Here is a 14929-nt window from a genome sequence, read left to right on the forward strand (position 1 = left end):
GGCCACACAGCTGCAGAAGCAAGAATGCAGTAAGGCACCCACATCCTAGCAATCCTGCTGAGGCTCCTAGTTCTGTAGGAGTTAGCATGGCCATTTTACATAGCAGTGGTGGTGGGAAGGGGAGCAAAGGCTTAGAGATGAGATGAGCTGGGAAGCAAGCCCTGGGTATCCCAGAGCTTATGGTTGGGAAGCCAAATAATGAATAGAACAGGGGAGGCCACAGAAATCCCAGGAGAAGGATGCCGCAACGCCTGCCCCGGCTGGACGTGCCATTCCCAGCTTTCTCCCAGGGAACTGGCCACCTTGTTCAAGAAAAGGGATGTTCTCCTCTTGCTGCAAAGGGCCCCGGGATTAGGATCACCCCCTTACAGGGTCTGCTGGCCACAGGAAGACAGCACAATAGGACCCCTGGTGGGAGACCTAAAAGTGGCTTAATCCAGGAGAGCAGGAACCAGTTAAGGTTGGATGAACCTGGTCAGTCCCTTACATGGATCCTGAAGCAGGACATAGCCCATCAGCATCAGCATAAAAGAAGGGCAGGGACGGGCAGGGCGGGGCCACTCCAGTGAGGTCCAGGGCTACAGGAGACCCAGGTAACTTCAGCACAAGCACAAAGCACTTCCACTTAATTAAAAGTGGTTTCCCCCCTCAGTTCTTCTCACATTCCAATCTTTGTTTTTTTTTTTTTTTGAGACGGAGTCTCGCTCTGTTACCCAGGCTGGAGTGCAGTGGCCGGATCTCAGCTCACTGCAAGCTCCGCCTCCCAGGTTCACGCCATTCTCCGGCCTCAGCCTCCCGAGTAGCTAGGACTACAGGCACCCGCCACCTCGCCCGGCTAGTTTTTTTGTATTTCTTAATAGAGACGGGGTTTCACCGTGTTAGCCAGGATGGTCTTGATCTCCTGACCTCGTGATCCGCCCGTCTCGGCCTCCCAAAGTGCTGGGATTACAGGCTTGAGCCACCGCGCCCGGCCCTCACATTCCAATCTTGCACACGCTTCACTCTGGCTCTCACAGCAGGCCCAGGCCCTGAAACGGCATCATTTTAGGTTGCAAGGTGGCCCCTGAAAAGCTGTTCTGATCCCCAGTGATCACTCTTCTCTGTCCCATCCTCACTCCCTTCTCCCTACTTCTGCTCTGGGTTTTTAGCTTCAGCCCTGAATGCCAAAACCACCCCCAAGTTCCTGGGCCCTCCCCCAAAAACAAAACCAGAGTGTGCTCGGCTGCATCTGCTGGGGCCTGGCTCTCCTGTCTTCACATACACAGCAAAGGAAGCCTCATCTTTCCTTCTGTGCAGGATGCCCACATTTTGTATTTGACATCTGACCAGATGGGGGAAACCTTGGGAACCCTGGGTGAACTCTCAAGGTCTCAGGCCTGGTAAGCATCTCCTCTGGCCTCCACCCCAGGGGCAGAGCAAACACGGCAACCAGGGGCCTGCGCTGTCCTGGGACCAAGAGGAGCCATGGCTGGGCTGTGGTCAGAGTGTGTGGCTTTCCAGGCCAGGGCCTATCATCAAGCCAAACCCATCATTCCTCATCCAGCCTTGCTCCCGCTGAGGCCAGGGCCTCAGACCCATCAAGGAGGAGAGAGAAGGGACGGGGTGTGGGAGGGAGAACAGCAGGGGAGGAGGTGCATGTAGGGGACAGGCAAAGAGAATTCCTGCAAGATCCATCGTCCTGGGCTGGTGGCCCTGCAATTCACTGAGAAGACAGGACAAGCTCAAGAGTGTAAGAGCTCTAATGTCCAAGGGCTGCAGCCCACTCAGAGGATGTTACAGAAATTTAGGCTCAAGATGGCATCGAGTCCTTTAGCCATTCTGCAGATAGACTCTTTAACTAGAACTACTCAAGGACTTCCAGTCCTGCAAAATCCCATGATGGACGACTGGCTCTCTGCTGGTGCCTCATACGAGGAAGTCCAAGGGCACGGTGGAGTTGGGGCCAGGGTCAGTGTGTGCAGTGGAGGAGAAAGCAGCAGGAAGACAAGGGCAGAGCTCAGCAGGAAAGAGCAGAGGCTCTACTCAAAGGACAGCAGGTCTGGGTGAGGGCCCTCATTGTCGAGGCTGGAGGTCCGTCCCTGAGGAGGGGGGTTGCCATCCTCCCAGGACTCAGCCAGGCTGATGGGGCTCAAGCTGAGTTTGAGGCCATTCCTCTCGATGAGGCTGGGGGAGGAGGCCCTTCTGCACTCAGTCATTTTTAGCTTGGATTCGTCCTGGCTATCCTTGTGGATTAGATCAGGTACTGACAGGGAAACCTCTCCATTAGGTAGAACTTCGCCTCTCTCTTCTCTTTCCATGGTGGCCTCTGGCTGTGAATCATCTGCTGGGACATCAGGCTGGGCAGTGGGAGCAGAGTCCTGGGCCTGCCCAGGTGATGGCTCTGTCCCATACTCCAGACTGCTCAGGACAGGCTGTGATGAAATCAGCATGTCCTGGGTGGTCTTCAGGGCCCGAGGGGTTCGCTTTCTGGTTATGGGAGGTGGAGGATCCAGCCGAGGAAATGCTTCTTGCAGGACTGATCTGTAAGGTTAATGACAATAAACATACATGCCTTAAGGACAGCAAGACACCAGTCCACCTGCCATCCTGCTTCTCCAACTCCAGTTGCACTTTCGACCCACCCCACTCAATGAATGCTCTACTCCTTGGGCTCTGGTTCTTGGTTTGGCATGTAGGTCTCAGCACCTTCAGCACAACAGTAGCTTTTGGCCTGGTCCATGCTCACTCACTGTTCAGAGCAGCACAAGGTGCTGGCCTCTAGAAGACAGGATAGAGACCACTGGTGAAGCTTGTCAAATCAGAACCCATGGAGTAACACCTGTGGAGGGCATGCCCACCTCAGATGCACAGGTGTTTAAAACAAGGCCTGGAAAGAGCCTGTTGGTAGAAGGGGGAAGAACAGGAGGGCTGCTATGGGGGGCTTTTCCCGCCCTGCACTAGTGGGATCTGACAGGTGCAGGCTTCTCCACAAGCAATGGTCTAGGGCAGCGGTTCTCAGCTATGGCCAGGTATCAGAATCTACCTGGGGAACTTCTGGACAATACTTGGGTTCAAATCCAGCTCTGCCAAGTACTAACTTTGTGACCTCAAGCTGTTTACTTTGCCTGTCTGAACGTTGAGTTACCTGCAGGATGGAAATACCATCTACCTCCCAGGGCTGCTGGGAGAGTTAGACAAAATGATGCAACCAAAGTCTGAAGCACAGTGCTGAGGACATGACACTCAGCAACCTTCAGCAGCACAGAGCTGAGGACATAGCAGGCACTCAGCAACCTTCAGCTGTGGCTGCGGAAGATGAAGCCAGCTCCTGAGAACGTGGCCTGATCCTGCAGCTTTTCAGTACAGGACAATCTCACACCCCTCCCTTGGGGCTGTTCTCCTGTGGAGACACCGTAGTTTGTCCCTGTACTTTTTCAAGTGGGTTCACAGAGGGGCATGGATGTTGGGTGGGTGAGGGGCTCACCTTTCATCCTCTGGCCAAGCCCCTGGAGCCGCATCAGCCCCACTGACCAGCTGTGCTTCTGCAGTCTTGTTGATCTCCGTCACACCCACACTGCCCAGGCTGGAGGGCTCCTTTCTCCGTAGGAAGTCATTCACTTTGGCCCCCATGGCTTTGCCCAGGTTCTTGAGGTGCTGGCTGCTGCCCACCCAGAGTCCTGGCCCCCCAGGCTCAGCAGAGCCCAGAGGGGCAGAGCTGGGGGCCACGGGCTTGGACAAGTGGGGGAAGGAGCGGCTGGCCTGGAGCTTTGGAGTGAGGGCTGTGTTCAAATTCTCAAACATGCCGTGGTCAACTGTGAACAAAGAGGGGACAGAGCGACATGATGAGGAAAAGGGAGTGGGACCTGTGCCCTATCATTCAGCTTTCCTTATCCCACACCCAAAACTTGTAACTTCCAAGCCTTTGGAAATATTCAAGTGAGAGCCGGTAAAGACACTCTTGAACTTCCCAGTGCAGTTTTCTTGATGGGAGAGGAACTAGAAATTCTAGCTCTGCCCCACCCAAGTTAATCAGTGACTAATGCTAGCCATAAAAAAATAAAATTGTTCCTGTAAACCTGCCTCCTTGATTCATGGGCTTGGCCCCTTTACCTTGGAGTCACCACGCCCTTTGAAGTAAAGAAAAAATGAGGATGAAGCAATGAAACGTGACATTTTTACATCGCTATAAGCACGTGCTGAGCTCTCAGTGGGTTGGAAGCTGGTGGAGGGACGGCATGGATGAGGCTTGGTGTTAGAAGCTCCCCACTGAAGGCCATGAGTATAGCACAAATTCTCCATGAAAAATGGGGCAGCAGCTCCTCAGGTCTACAGAGGTGGGACTTGAGCGAGTGGGCCAGCTCTTGCAGAGATGCTAAGTGGTGGCTCAGAATCAGTTCATACCAAATGGATAGGTCAGCCCCACTCAGTGCCAGTGAAGCATGAGGATCCTAATGAACATCAGCTTACTTAATCCTTACAACCACCTAGGGAGGTGGTGCATGGAAGGATATCTACCTACAGATGAAGCCTGCAAGACTCCACATAATGCAGTGCCGTGCCTGAGGTCACACAGTTTAATACTAGCAGGGCTGGAACTAGAACTCAGGCCTTCTAACCCACAGCTCAGGGCTCTGTCCACAACTTTGTCCTGCTACAGATCATGGAACAGCTGCCTATATATGCCTAGTACATAGTCCTTCTCGTAGGGATCCTCTTTGGCTTGAAAAATTAACTCAAAGAGCTGGGTATAAACCCATTAGGTTGTAAAGATTTGCAAGGCAGAGGCCACGCCTCATTCATCTTTGTATCTTCAACACCTAGCCTCAGTTTGGTACACAGCTGTGCTCAATACAGATCTTGACTCGCCAAAACCCATTTTGTAGATAGAAAAATTGTGGTGGCCAAGGTGGTAGCTTAAAAGTTCGTTATTGAAATGACTGGAGCTCCAGGCTCTAAGCCATGCTGTCCACACACTCACACTTGGCCATCCTCTCCCTATCTGGAAATCCAGCTCAGTCATCAGGCAGCCAGACCCACTCTGAGGCCTTGGAACCTGGGTCAAGGTTTCTGTCTACACCAACTACCCCTGATATGTTGTCAGTCTGAGGGATGTGATCATTTGATCACTAGGCTCCTTTCCTTGTCAACACCTCTGCTAAGTGTCTATTCTCAGAGCCTCTTCTAAGAGTAACTGGGGTTAGGGTGTACTTTTTCTTCTGCAGAATTTTTGTGTAAAGCAGTTCTTTCTGCCCTGCACTGCTGCATCCTGGGCCAGTGGAAACCTTTCTTGTAGTTTCAGTGGTGCTATCCTTTTTTTTTTTTTTTAATGAGTATACAAACATTTATTATTATTATTATTATTATTACTATTACTATTTTGGGGGGGACAAGAGTCTTACTCTGTTGCTCAGGCTGGAGTGCAGTGGCGTGATCTTGGCTCTAGGCTAGGATTACAGGTGCCCACCACCACGCCCAGCTAATTTTTTGTAGTTTTAGCAGAGATGGGTTTCGCCATGTTGGCTAGGCTGGTTTTGGACTCCTGATCTTAGGTGATCCGCCCGCCTTTGCCTCCCAAAGTGTTGGGGTTACAAGCATGAGCCACTGCGCCCGGCCGAAATGACAGTTTTTAAACATAAAACAAATTGAGAGAAGAATGCAATAAAGGCCACTATATCTGTTATCTCAAGAAAACAAGTCTTTTTCTCTGTGTGAATGACTGGAAGGTGTCATCATTAAGTTTAAATCTCTTAATAATAAGAGTTTTCTATATGATTATGCCAGTATTGCAATTCCTTTACATTATCAAAGTTCATCCTTAGATTTCTCCAGTTGTTTCCCAAATAAAACAATTTTGAGCCTGGAGGACAAGCACCAAGATCTGTCCTTGAAGTCCAGGAAGGGAGAGCATTGCAATCAAATCAGTAAGTACAATCAATGGATTTGATAGAGGGCTGTGTAGAGATAGTAAAGGGAGGGTTGCTTAATCTAACTGAAGCTGGTTAAGAAATGCATAGTTTACTGTCACCTTTGTCCAGTTCTTAGAGATGAATGAATGGTGCTATCCTTTCTAGGCTGACTACCTAGATACATCATATTCTAAGGGCCTTTGGGTGGCAGGGAGGAAAACCTGTGGGAAGAGGAGTGGAGACTAGTCTCTGCAGATGAGCCCTGTGGCCTTCACCACTGCAGGGTGAGGACCTGCCAGGGAACAGCATGACAGCATCCCTCGGACACAGGGCCCGAGCTGGCTGGGCTCCGGATAGACCCGCCGCACCAGCAGAAGCTTCCAGCCCGCTCCACAGCAAGCAGGGTCATCAACTCCTGATTATTCTCCTAAGTGTGTATCTTGCCACATCCTCCACTTTGGCACAATTTGCCTGTCGGGTCCCACATCTGTCTTATTTTCTTTAATCATGCCATCTGCAAACTAGCAAAGAAGATTTGGAAACCAAACCATTTAACTATTTTCCCCCAAACCAGAAAGCACATAGACTGTACGAAAGCACAATGAAACTGTACGAAATGCCTGGGGAAGGCAAATTGCCACCACTTCCCAAATCAGACATTTCCCTGGCGGTCTCCTTACTGGTTTAAAGTGACTTTTCAGAGTAGACATACTCGTTTTCAAAAAAGCAAGCACCAAAAACACCTGTCAAGGTGATTAGTAAATTATAAGCTATTATTATTTTTAAAACACTCTTTGTAATAAACGTAACTCTGGATTATGCACCATTTTAGATTTTCTGTATTTTTTGCTCTCTACCCTTCATAACATAGTCTATAATGCACTGAATTGTCAAGTAATGTAAAAATAGCCTACCATGCACTCCCTTTACCCTTGTCTAAGTCTTTCCAGTAAATACACCTTGTCTTAAAATGGTAAGCTCCTTGAGGGGCCACAGCATCTGAAGTGTTTCTTTATCTTCTACAATGCCGACCTTAGGGTCTTGCATGATAGTAGGCATTTAATAAGTTTGTTTAATTGAATTTGACTTTTACATGAATTCTTAAAAATTGCATGATGGGCTGACACTACAGGGAAACTGCCCACAAGTCTTTTTCCATTTATAAAAACCACTCAAAAACCCCTCTATGTGAGTGGTCTTCAGAGGCTCTGGAGGTCAGATCTTGAGAACTGCCCTTCTATTCCAAGTGAAAGTGGGCCTCTGGCTGGGGGTCCCTCTATCCCTGTGTCTGAGGACGTGCAATGGGTCCTTCTTGATGATGACGCTAATGACCCCCACATATTGTCTCTCTTGCTTTAGGACTACAGGCTTGATGATTCAGAAAATAATGGCAATGGAGGAGAGAGAGATGACTGGACCCCAGCCAGGTGGCCCTCCCCACAGCACCCCCCAACATGCACACACCCAAGCAGAGGAGGGCATCTGGGAATGTAAGTCATCCACAAAACAACGGATATCTTACCTGTCCGAGAAAGGGGCTTGGAAAGCAGGTGGGAAGCAAACAAGAGAAAGACTCATTTTACATAGTGACCAATCGCTTTGAGAGTGTCACCTACCACCTGGGCCACCAGCAACAGCAAACCTCGGGAGGACACAGCACACAAGACAGGGGACCTGCTACAAAGAGTGGTGCGCACCCGGGAACCACCAGGCTCCCACAAACTTTTCAGTGACTAAACCAAAACTGGGTCGCATTTTAAAAACTCTACACAGGCACTGAGAGAGTCCGCCTTCCATATTTCCCCCCAGTATGTTGAGCACCTTTACATTAAGTCTGAGGTTCCAGTGGGAAAGTCTGAAGTTGGCAGTGGGAGGAATGTGATGGGTCAAGACAGAATGAATGCAATTCCAAGTCCTCGGGGCCCTGTGTGCACCACTCACAGGTATGCTACTGTCCACATGCCACTCACTGGGTTTTAGCCAGGAAGACATTCATCCACTCGAGTTTAGAGTCTAAACTAATCATATAGGAAAATCAAGTAGCAGAGAGGTTTGCCCAGTATCACACAGGTAGCTCATGGCGGAGTGGGGTTACAAGTCACATAAACCGATGCCCAGACTCATGAGCTTTCTCTACACCATAATGGACCAAATGAAATTGCTGATACCCCCCAAATTGCCAAAGTATGTGGCTTCAACTTACTTTCCAACACATGTTAATGTTCCAAACCAGGCTATCTGGGAGGAACACGAGGGGAATCATGTTCTCCCATTGTCCTTCGAATGTTTCAGTACTGTGAATAAATACACACAGGAAGACAACTCTGGGCTATCATGTGCAGAAGCTAACTCACACTCCAGTCACACATGCTTGACAGCACCTCAAAAGAAGCCCATCACTATTTCCAGAGTGGCCATCGCTCCCCATGCAGCATAAACATACCTGCCATTTAGATCTGCAGCCCTGTTCTGTATCTAGTTGACACGTGATAATCTAGAAAGGGGTGCCTTCAGTTTATCTTCCGAGTCACAATCATCTTTCACCTTATCCACACCTTGCTAGTGCACAATGTTGTCACAGGACAAGTGAAACGAAGAGGCAACCTTGCCTCTCTGGAGTCCCAGAGTCTCCCCATCAAACTGACTTAAGCAATGAGCAAAACAGTATTAAGTCACCCATTTTTGTTTTAGTCACTCGCTAAAAAGAGCACCAACCACTGAAACCAATATTTGGTCCCTATTCTTAGGAAATACACATTGAAGTACTTAGGTGTAAAAGGACATAGTGTTTATAACTTACCTTCAAATAGTTCAGAGAAAAAATTAAGTATACACACATACACATGGGGCAGGGGGCAGGAAGAAGGGGACTGATACAGCAAATCGGGTAAAATGTTAATAGGAAAATCTGGATACAGGGCATATGGGTGTTCTTTGTATTGATTTTATTTTTGCAACTTTTGAGACGGAGTCTCGCTCTGTCACCCAGGCTGCAGTGCAATGGCACGATCTCGGCTCACTGAAGCCTCTGTCTCCCGGGTTCAAGCAATTCTCCTGCCTCAGCCTCCCAAGTAGCTGGGATTACAGGTGCCCACCATCACGCCCGGCTAAATTTTATATTTTGAGTAGACGGGGTTTCACCATGTTTGTCTGGCTGGTCTTGAACTCCTGACCTCAAATGATCCACCCGCCTTGGCCTCCCAAAGTGTTGGCATTATAGGCCTGAGCCACTGCACCCAGCCTTTTCTGCAACTTTTATAAATTTGAATTTTCAAAGAAAATGTGAAAAATATATAAAACCCAAAAAACAAACTAAAACAAAACAATAAAAATATTTGCTGACAGAGATTAGGCTGATAAAGGAGAAGAAAAGGAAGGAGATTATTCAGACAGGACAGAGGTTTCCAGGGCTGGAGGGCTGGGGGTAGACAGTGTGAACACAGAAAAATGACGATAATAAAGATAAAAGGGGATAAACAGACAGCATCACTATAGCATCTCTACTATTTTCTTCTCTCTGGGTCTTCTCAATCAGGGCCTGCCGCTGGGCAATGGCAAGTCAAAAACAATCTTTACACATTTTAATCTTGCTTGCAGTTAGACTCCATTCATCTTCCAAAGGGTAACCTAGTTGGGTAGTGGAATCATGTGCCTTGTGACATCAACTGCGCTCAGAATGTTTATCCTCTGGACAAGCCAGCCAGCCTGCCTCTCCAGAGCAGGCGTGTGATCTCTGTACACCGCAGTGGTCAGAATATGGAGAACTTCTCACTCCTCAGCATCTCTGGACCTCCAATCTCTTCCTCCGCCCTGAGTGCTTTTCCCGACATTATGTTCTCTCGTGCCACCAGCCTGCCAGGTAAACTCTGGTGCCACTAGGGCCACAAAGATGTGGTTTTTTTGAAGCTTTTAATTGAGTACCCTACCAGAACATGTTACAGGACCACGTAACGTGGTTTAGTGAGAAAGTCAAATTACGTATGGGGAGAAAATAATTTTTCAAAAAATTTGTGGTAAGTAGTTATTGCTGTGTATTGATTTTTGTTAAGGGAAGAAAGGGGTAAACTTTTGTTTTTTTTTTTTTTTTTTGAGACAGAGTTTCCCTCCTGTCACCCAGGCTGGAGTGCAATGATGCAATCTTGGCCACTGCAACCTCCGCCTCCTGGGTTCAAGCGATTCTTCTGCCTCAGCCTCCATTTATCACCAAGTTTTTCCCCTCTAGAGTGTGCATGAAATCTCAAGGTGGTAGTATGTCTACACAGAGTAGAAACTAGTTTTACCTCTGTTTTGACAAGCTTGTGGAGGATTTGGAGTTAGCAAACCATCAGAGAAGCCTAAGCAGCAGGGTAAACTGATGAGCACATCCTGGAATAAAGTTGGACACCTTGATGACTCCCTGTTCAAAAATACGGTCCTTAGACTTGCAACATCTGCGTCGTCTGGGAGCTTTTAGAAATACAGAATCTCAGGTTCCCACCCCAGACCCATTGAATCAGCGCCTGCGTTATTAACAAGATCCCCAGGGCATCCCTATGCACAGTAAAATGGAGAAGTACTGCTCAGTGGAGTAGGCCTCCTAAGCATTCATTTGCCTATATCCATGACATTTATAAATTTGTCCCCCAAACTGAACACAGCTTTTTTCTGGGATTTGAGGCAGGTCAGCTTTTTGTCCAAGTGTTAGCAGCTACTCCAGGGTGTGCTGTGCAGTGATGGTCTACGGGAACCCTGACTGTGGGTGTGACATATTTCAACTGGACAATCCTCAAAGCGGGCATGGAACATTGCTCTGCGGCCTGTGACTCTGGGTCCCAGGATGCCCAGGAGACTGGCAATGCAGAGTGAAGTCATCCGTGTGATGAGATGCAAGAGGGTCAGGTGAGGGGCAGGCCAGGCACAGAGGTGTCATCTGGGCTACATCATAAATCCCACTTTGCAGAGGATGTTTCTGAGGCCTGAAAGAAATGGCCCCATTCAGAATTCCCCAGGATGTCATCCAGAATAGCTCTGCCTGGCTGAGTTCGAGAGGTCACTGTTCTGTTTCAGCTTTGAGATGCCTTGAAGTACAGAGGTTGAGCCTCTAGGTATGCCTGGGGGAGTCCCAGGAAGTGGCATCCCAACCTTGCTCAGCTCACCAGTGTTTCTTCTGTGACCCAGACATTGCAAAGACAGCGGTACCCACTGAGGCATCCAGCCCAGCTCAGGCCCTGCCACCCCAGTACCAAAGCATCACTGTCCGGCAAGGGATACAAAACACAGCGCTCTCACCAGGTGAGGCCTTCTCTGACTCTGGGTGGGAATGTATGAGAAGCTAAGGATGAATAGGGGCTGCTTCCCTAAGGGAGCAGAGGTGTCTGGAAGCTGGACCCCCATGCGTGGCCTTGTCACCTGCAGCCTCCTATCTGGCCCTTTTACCTTTGGTAGATACCCACAGGCCTGGGGATCTCGCCATGCCTCCCCTCTGCTGTCTCTGAAGCTGGTGCAAGAGCTTCTGGCTGAGTGGGCTGTGGAGGGTAGTGAGGCTACCCCTCAAGATGGGTAGTGAGGCTGCAAAAAGGGTCACAGCCACGGGTGGCGAAAAGAAGGACTATGGGAGGCCGCCGGTCTGGCTGTCCGCGAGGTCACCTGTCTGTGTCTATCCTTAGAGGAGTCAGTGGACATGGTGTCTCCAGGAAGGGAAGGACTTGACAAATACCAAGGCTTACTAACTAAAAGCAGCCTCTCCCATCCCAAGATCCAGTGGCCCTTTGTACCCCTAGAAAAAGAATGCAGTGAGAAGGAATGCCCTCGGCTGCTCTTCCCACCATCTTGCGTCTGCTCTCAGGACTGCAATCGTGGTGGGGTGGAGGTAACCGAGGACATGCCTGATGTCTGCCTTCTTGCCTGGCTGCTCTGGCATCCTTGGTTCCACTGCTCCCTGCCAGAGGCTCTGACCTGGTCCTTTCCTTTGCAGACTGCAGCTTGGGGGACACCCAGCACGGAGAGAAGCTGAGGCGGAACTGCACTATCTACCGGCCCTGGTTCTCCCCCTACAGCTACTTTGTGTGTGCAGACAAAGAGAGCCACCCGGAAGCTTATGACTTCCCAGAGGTGCAACAGGATGAGGGCAAGTGGGACAACTGCCTTTCTGAGGACATGGCTGAGAGCATCTGTTCGTCCTCTTCCTCCGCAGAGAACACTTGTCCTCGAGAAGCCACCAAGAAATCCAGGCATGGCCTGGACTCCATCACATCTCAGGACATCCTAATGGCTTCCAGGTGGCACCCAGCACAGCAGAATGGCTACAAGTGCGCAGCCTGCTGCCGCATGTACCCCACCCTGGACTTCCTTAAGAGCCACATCAAGAGAGGCTTCAGGGAGGGCTTCAGTTGCAAGGTGTACTACCGGAAGCTCAAAGCCCTCTGGAGTAAGGAGCCGAAGGCCTGGCTCGGAGACAGGCTCTCCTCGGGCAGCTGCCAGGCCTTCAATAGTCCTGCTGAACACCTTAGGTAAATTGGCGGTAAAGCCTACTTATGTCTCTAGAGAGATGCCAATAAAGTTAGTCACAGCCTTCTGTCCAGTCTGAGGTCACCCCGTATAGCCTGCTGTCCTTCCCAGAACCCGGCTCCCATCCCCTTTGGCTAATGGTTGCCTAGCAACACCAGGCACACACCCTCCCCTTTCTCTCTTTTAAAAATAAAGACAATACCTGAAGTTTGGGAATATCCTCTAAGGCAGAGGTTCTCAAAGTAAGGTGCCCAGCCGGCAGTACCAGCATCCCCTGGGAACTCTCAGGCCCTCCTCAGACCTGCTGAATCAGAAACCATGGGGCTGGGGCTGGTGGTCTGTATTCTAACCAGCCCTCCAGGTGACTCTGATGCAGTTCAGCTATGAGAAGCACTGCTCTAGGATCCTGGCCTCTGCTTGGTCCCTGTGTGTTCAGTCCTTGCCCCACCCTGGGAATAAGGAGCTGGATGCCCTTTCCTATTTGCATGGGGAAGAATCTCTGCAGTTTTAAAGGCTTCTTTGATGGTAGATCTTCTGAGGAGGGGAATGTGGAGGACAATATGCCTCTGAGTATAAGCCAGGTCAGAGGCAGATGAGACTGAGCTCACCCCGGGCTGAGCTCACATGTGCCACCATCATTCACTTAGAACAGCCATCTTGTGCTGGCGCAGAATAGAATCAGTTTTGACCCAGGAGACATCTTTTCATGGCTGCTTTGAGCCAGGTGAAAATGGGCAGGTAAACATGGGAACCTATTGCTTCCTGTTACCAAGTAATGTGCCCAGCGGGCAGCCCTGACTCTTCCTCCATTTCTGAGTGAACCTCCCGGTCCATCTGACCCAGAAAGACGGATAAGCATCAGGGATGCAGCAAGGACATCTATCTTGACTGTAACATGATTCTTAAAAAGCACCAAATGCTTGCTGGTCATCCTTTCAGGCCTCATTTACCTCTTGCTTCACCTCCCTGATGACTCAGTGGCCCCTCCACTGCAGTGGGCACTGCCTTGCAGGGACCCCGGCACAAACCCTCCCCTGGTCTTTGCCTCCCCCAGGGCTTGGCCAGCAGGTGGCCTGGAGGGTCCTGCCTCACCTCCCAATGGCTTTTCCTCCAGAGTCTTATCTATGGCTTAGCAGAGCTGCTCTGCTTATCAGTGTGCTGCGAAAATCTCATTTGTGGTTCTCTCATTCCCCACAGAGTGGGAGGGAGGCTGGGCTCAATCCCTATCACATCATATGCTGTGAGACCACTCCCGCCCTGTGCCCTCGAGCCATGCTTCTCGCCCCATTCTATCCCCAACCCCACCCAGCCTGCATCCCAGAGTCCACTTGGCTGCCAGGCTCCAACTGGGCTGGGAGCCAGGACAAGGTCACAACCTGTCCAGTCCAGTGTGCGGGGGTCTCCAGGCAGCCCTGACATCACTCCCAGGACCCTGTGCCCTGAAAGGGCAGATGAGTGGCTCTGGGCAATCTTTTTAGTCCTCACTCTGAGCTAGTGTTGTCTCCTGTCCTTTGCCAACCCCATGCTCCCTTCTCTATGGCATCTGTACAACAGGTATAGAACACATCACAAGGAAAACAAGCAGGCCAGAGACTGAGCCCAGGTGCCACGGCACGTGCCCATCCTGCCTGCCAGGTGCTTGTGGTTAGTGTCTTCTCCCTAAAGACAAGGCGTTTTCCACATTCCACATTTAATGTTGTATCAATGTAACCCCAGGAATTTTCTCAGTACAGAGCTAAGTTTTAGCAGAGCAGGAAAAAGCACCCAGCACTGTACTGAGCAGCACAGGTGCAGGTAGAAGGAAGCTCCCTTATCCTGGGTCACTGCCAGGCACTCTCTACCAGGTGCTTTTAAAATGCAATCTCATTTACTCTCCAGAGTAGCTTTTTGTGGTTTATACTATCCCCATTTTCGAGATGAGAATACAAAGCTCAGTTCAGTTCACTTAGCCAGAAAAGAACAGAGGGCATGTGAACCCAGTTGATCTAACTTTTCCAACTTTCTCTCTAGCCTGGGCCTGACGAAGCATCGGGCTTAACACGTCCTCTGCCTGCAAAATGGCTAAAAGTTCCAGCCAAAGTGACCTGGCTTCTCTAAAGTCTGTTCTGTGAGATCCACAGCTCGTAATTCCTCAAACTCTCCCTCCTTTACCAACCTCCTCTGCCCTTTCATTTGTACTCCTTGCAGGGAAGCCTACATTCCCATGAGTCAGGACTTCCGTGCTGAGCTGTGTTGCAGTGATACCATGATCCCCCCTGAGGTAGGTGTGAGGAGGAGCCTGTTTTGTCCCCAGTATGAACATTTCTAGAATAGGCCTATTCAGACTTCTACCAACTACATATTTCAGGCATTTAGTCATGAAGTCAGTGAAACAGTTTAACCTTTTTTTTTTTTTTTTCCTTGAGACAGGGTCTTGCTCTCTCACCCAGGCTGGAGTGTGCAGTGGCGTGATCTCGGTTCATTGCAACCTCCGCCTCCCAGGCTGAAGCCATCTTCCCACCTCAGCCTCCCAAGTAGCTTGGACCACAGCCACTCACCACCATGCCTGGCCAATTTTT

At 49.9% G+C, this 14929-nt stretch overlaps 2 protein-coding genes across 8 annotated transcripts in view; one reads left to right on the top strand and one right to left on the bottom strand.

Annotated features, from left to right (window-relative positions):
- Positions 1–671: 671 nt before the first annotated feature.
- NOS1AP (carboxyl-terminal PDZ ligand of neuronal nitric oxide synthase protein) overlaps positions 672–14929 on the bottom strand; it is a 325570-nt gene continuing 311312 nt past the window's right edge. For 6 of the 7 annotated variants that reach the window (XM_065543084.2, XM_065543083.2, XM_074038868.1 and 3 more), the window contains 2 exons: positions 3464–3791; positions 672–2520 (listed from right to left, as the gene is read on the bottom strand). In XM_065543084.2, coding sequence (XP_065399156.1) covers positions 2019–2520; positions 3464–3791 — 830 coding nt within the window. In that variant the 3' untranslated portion in view covers positions 672–2018. Of the gene's footprint in view, positions 2521–3463; positions 3792–7407; positions 7514–14929 lie in introns of those variants that run through there. The other variant, XM_005541142.5, reaches the window with a different exon arrangement.
- On the top strand, positions 9581–12438 carry SPATA46 (spermatogenesis associated 46). Its single transcript, XM_065543087.1, has 3 exons — positions 9581–9744; positions 11043–11156; positions 11839–12438. Exons 1-3 carry the CDS (start codon positions 9642–9644, stop codon positions 12375–12377), a joined length of 756 nt encoding a protein of 251 aa, XP_065399159.1. The 5' UTR covers positions 9581–9641; the 3' UTR covers positions 12378–12438.

This window comes from Macaca fascicularis, chromosome 1 (assembly GCF_037993035.2).
Source record: "Macaca fascicularis isolate 582-1 chromosome 1, T2T-MFA8v1.1".
Classification (NCBI taxonomy): Eukaryota; Metazoa; Chordata; class Mammalia; order Primates; family Cercopithecidae; genus Macaca; species Macaca fascicularis.

What these genes read in the sequence shown, in the direction of transcription:
- SPATA46 (XM_065543087.1), top strand. Translation starts at nt 9,642, where the DNA reads ATGGAGAACTTCTCACTCCTCAGCATCTCTGGACCTCCAATCTCTTCC. An exon ending in TCGTGCCACCAGCCTGCCAG is followed by an intron (nt 9,745 to 11,042) that starts GTAAACTCTGGT and finishes TCTGTGACCCAG; the next exon opens with ACATTGCAAAGACAGCGGTA. An exon ending in AAACACAGCGCTCTCACCAG is followed by an intron (nt 11,157 to 11,838) that starts GTGAGGCCTTCT and finishes TTTCCTTTGCAG; the next exon opens with ACTGCAGCTTGGGGGACACC.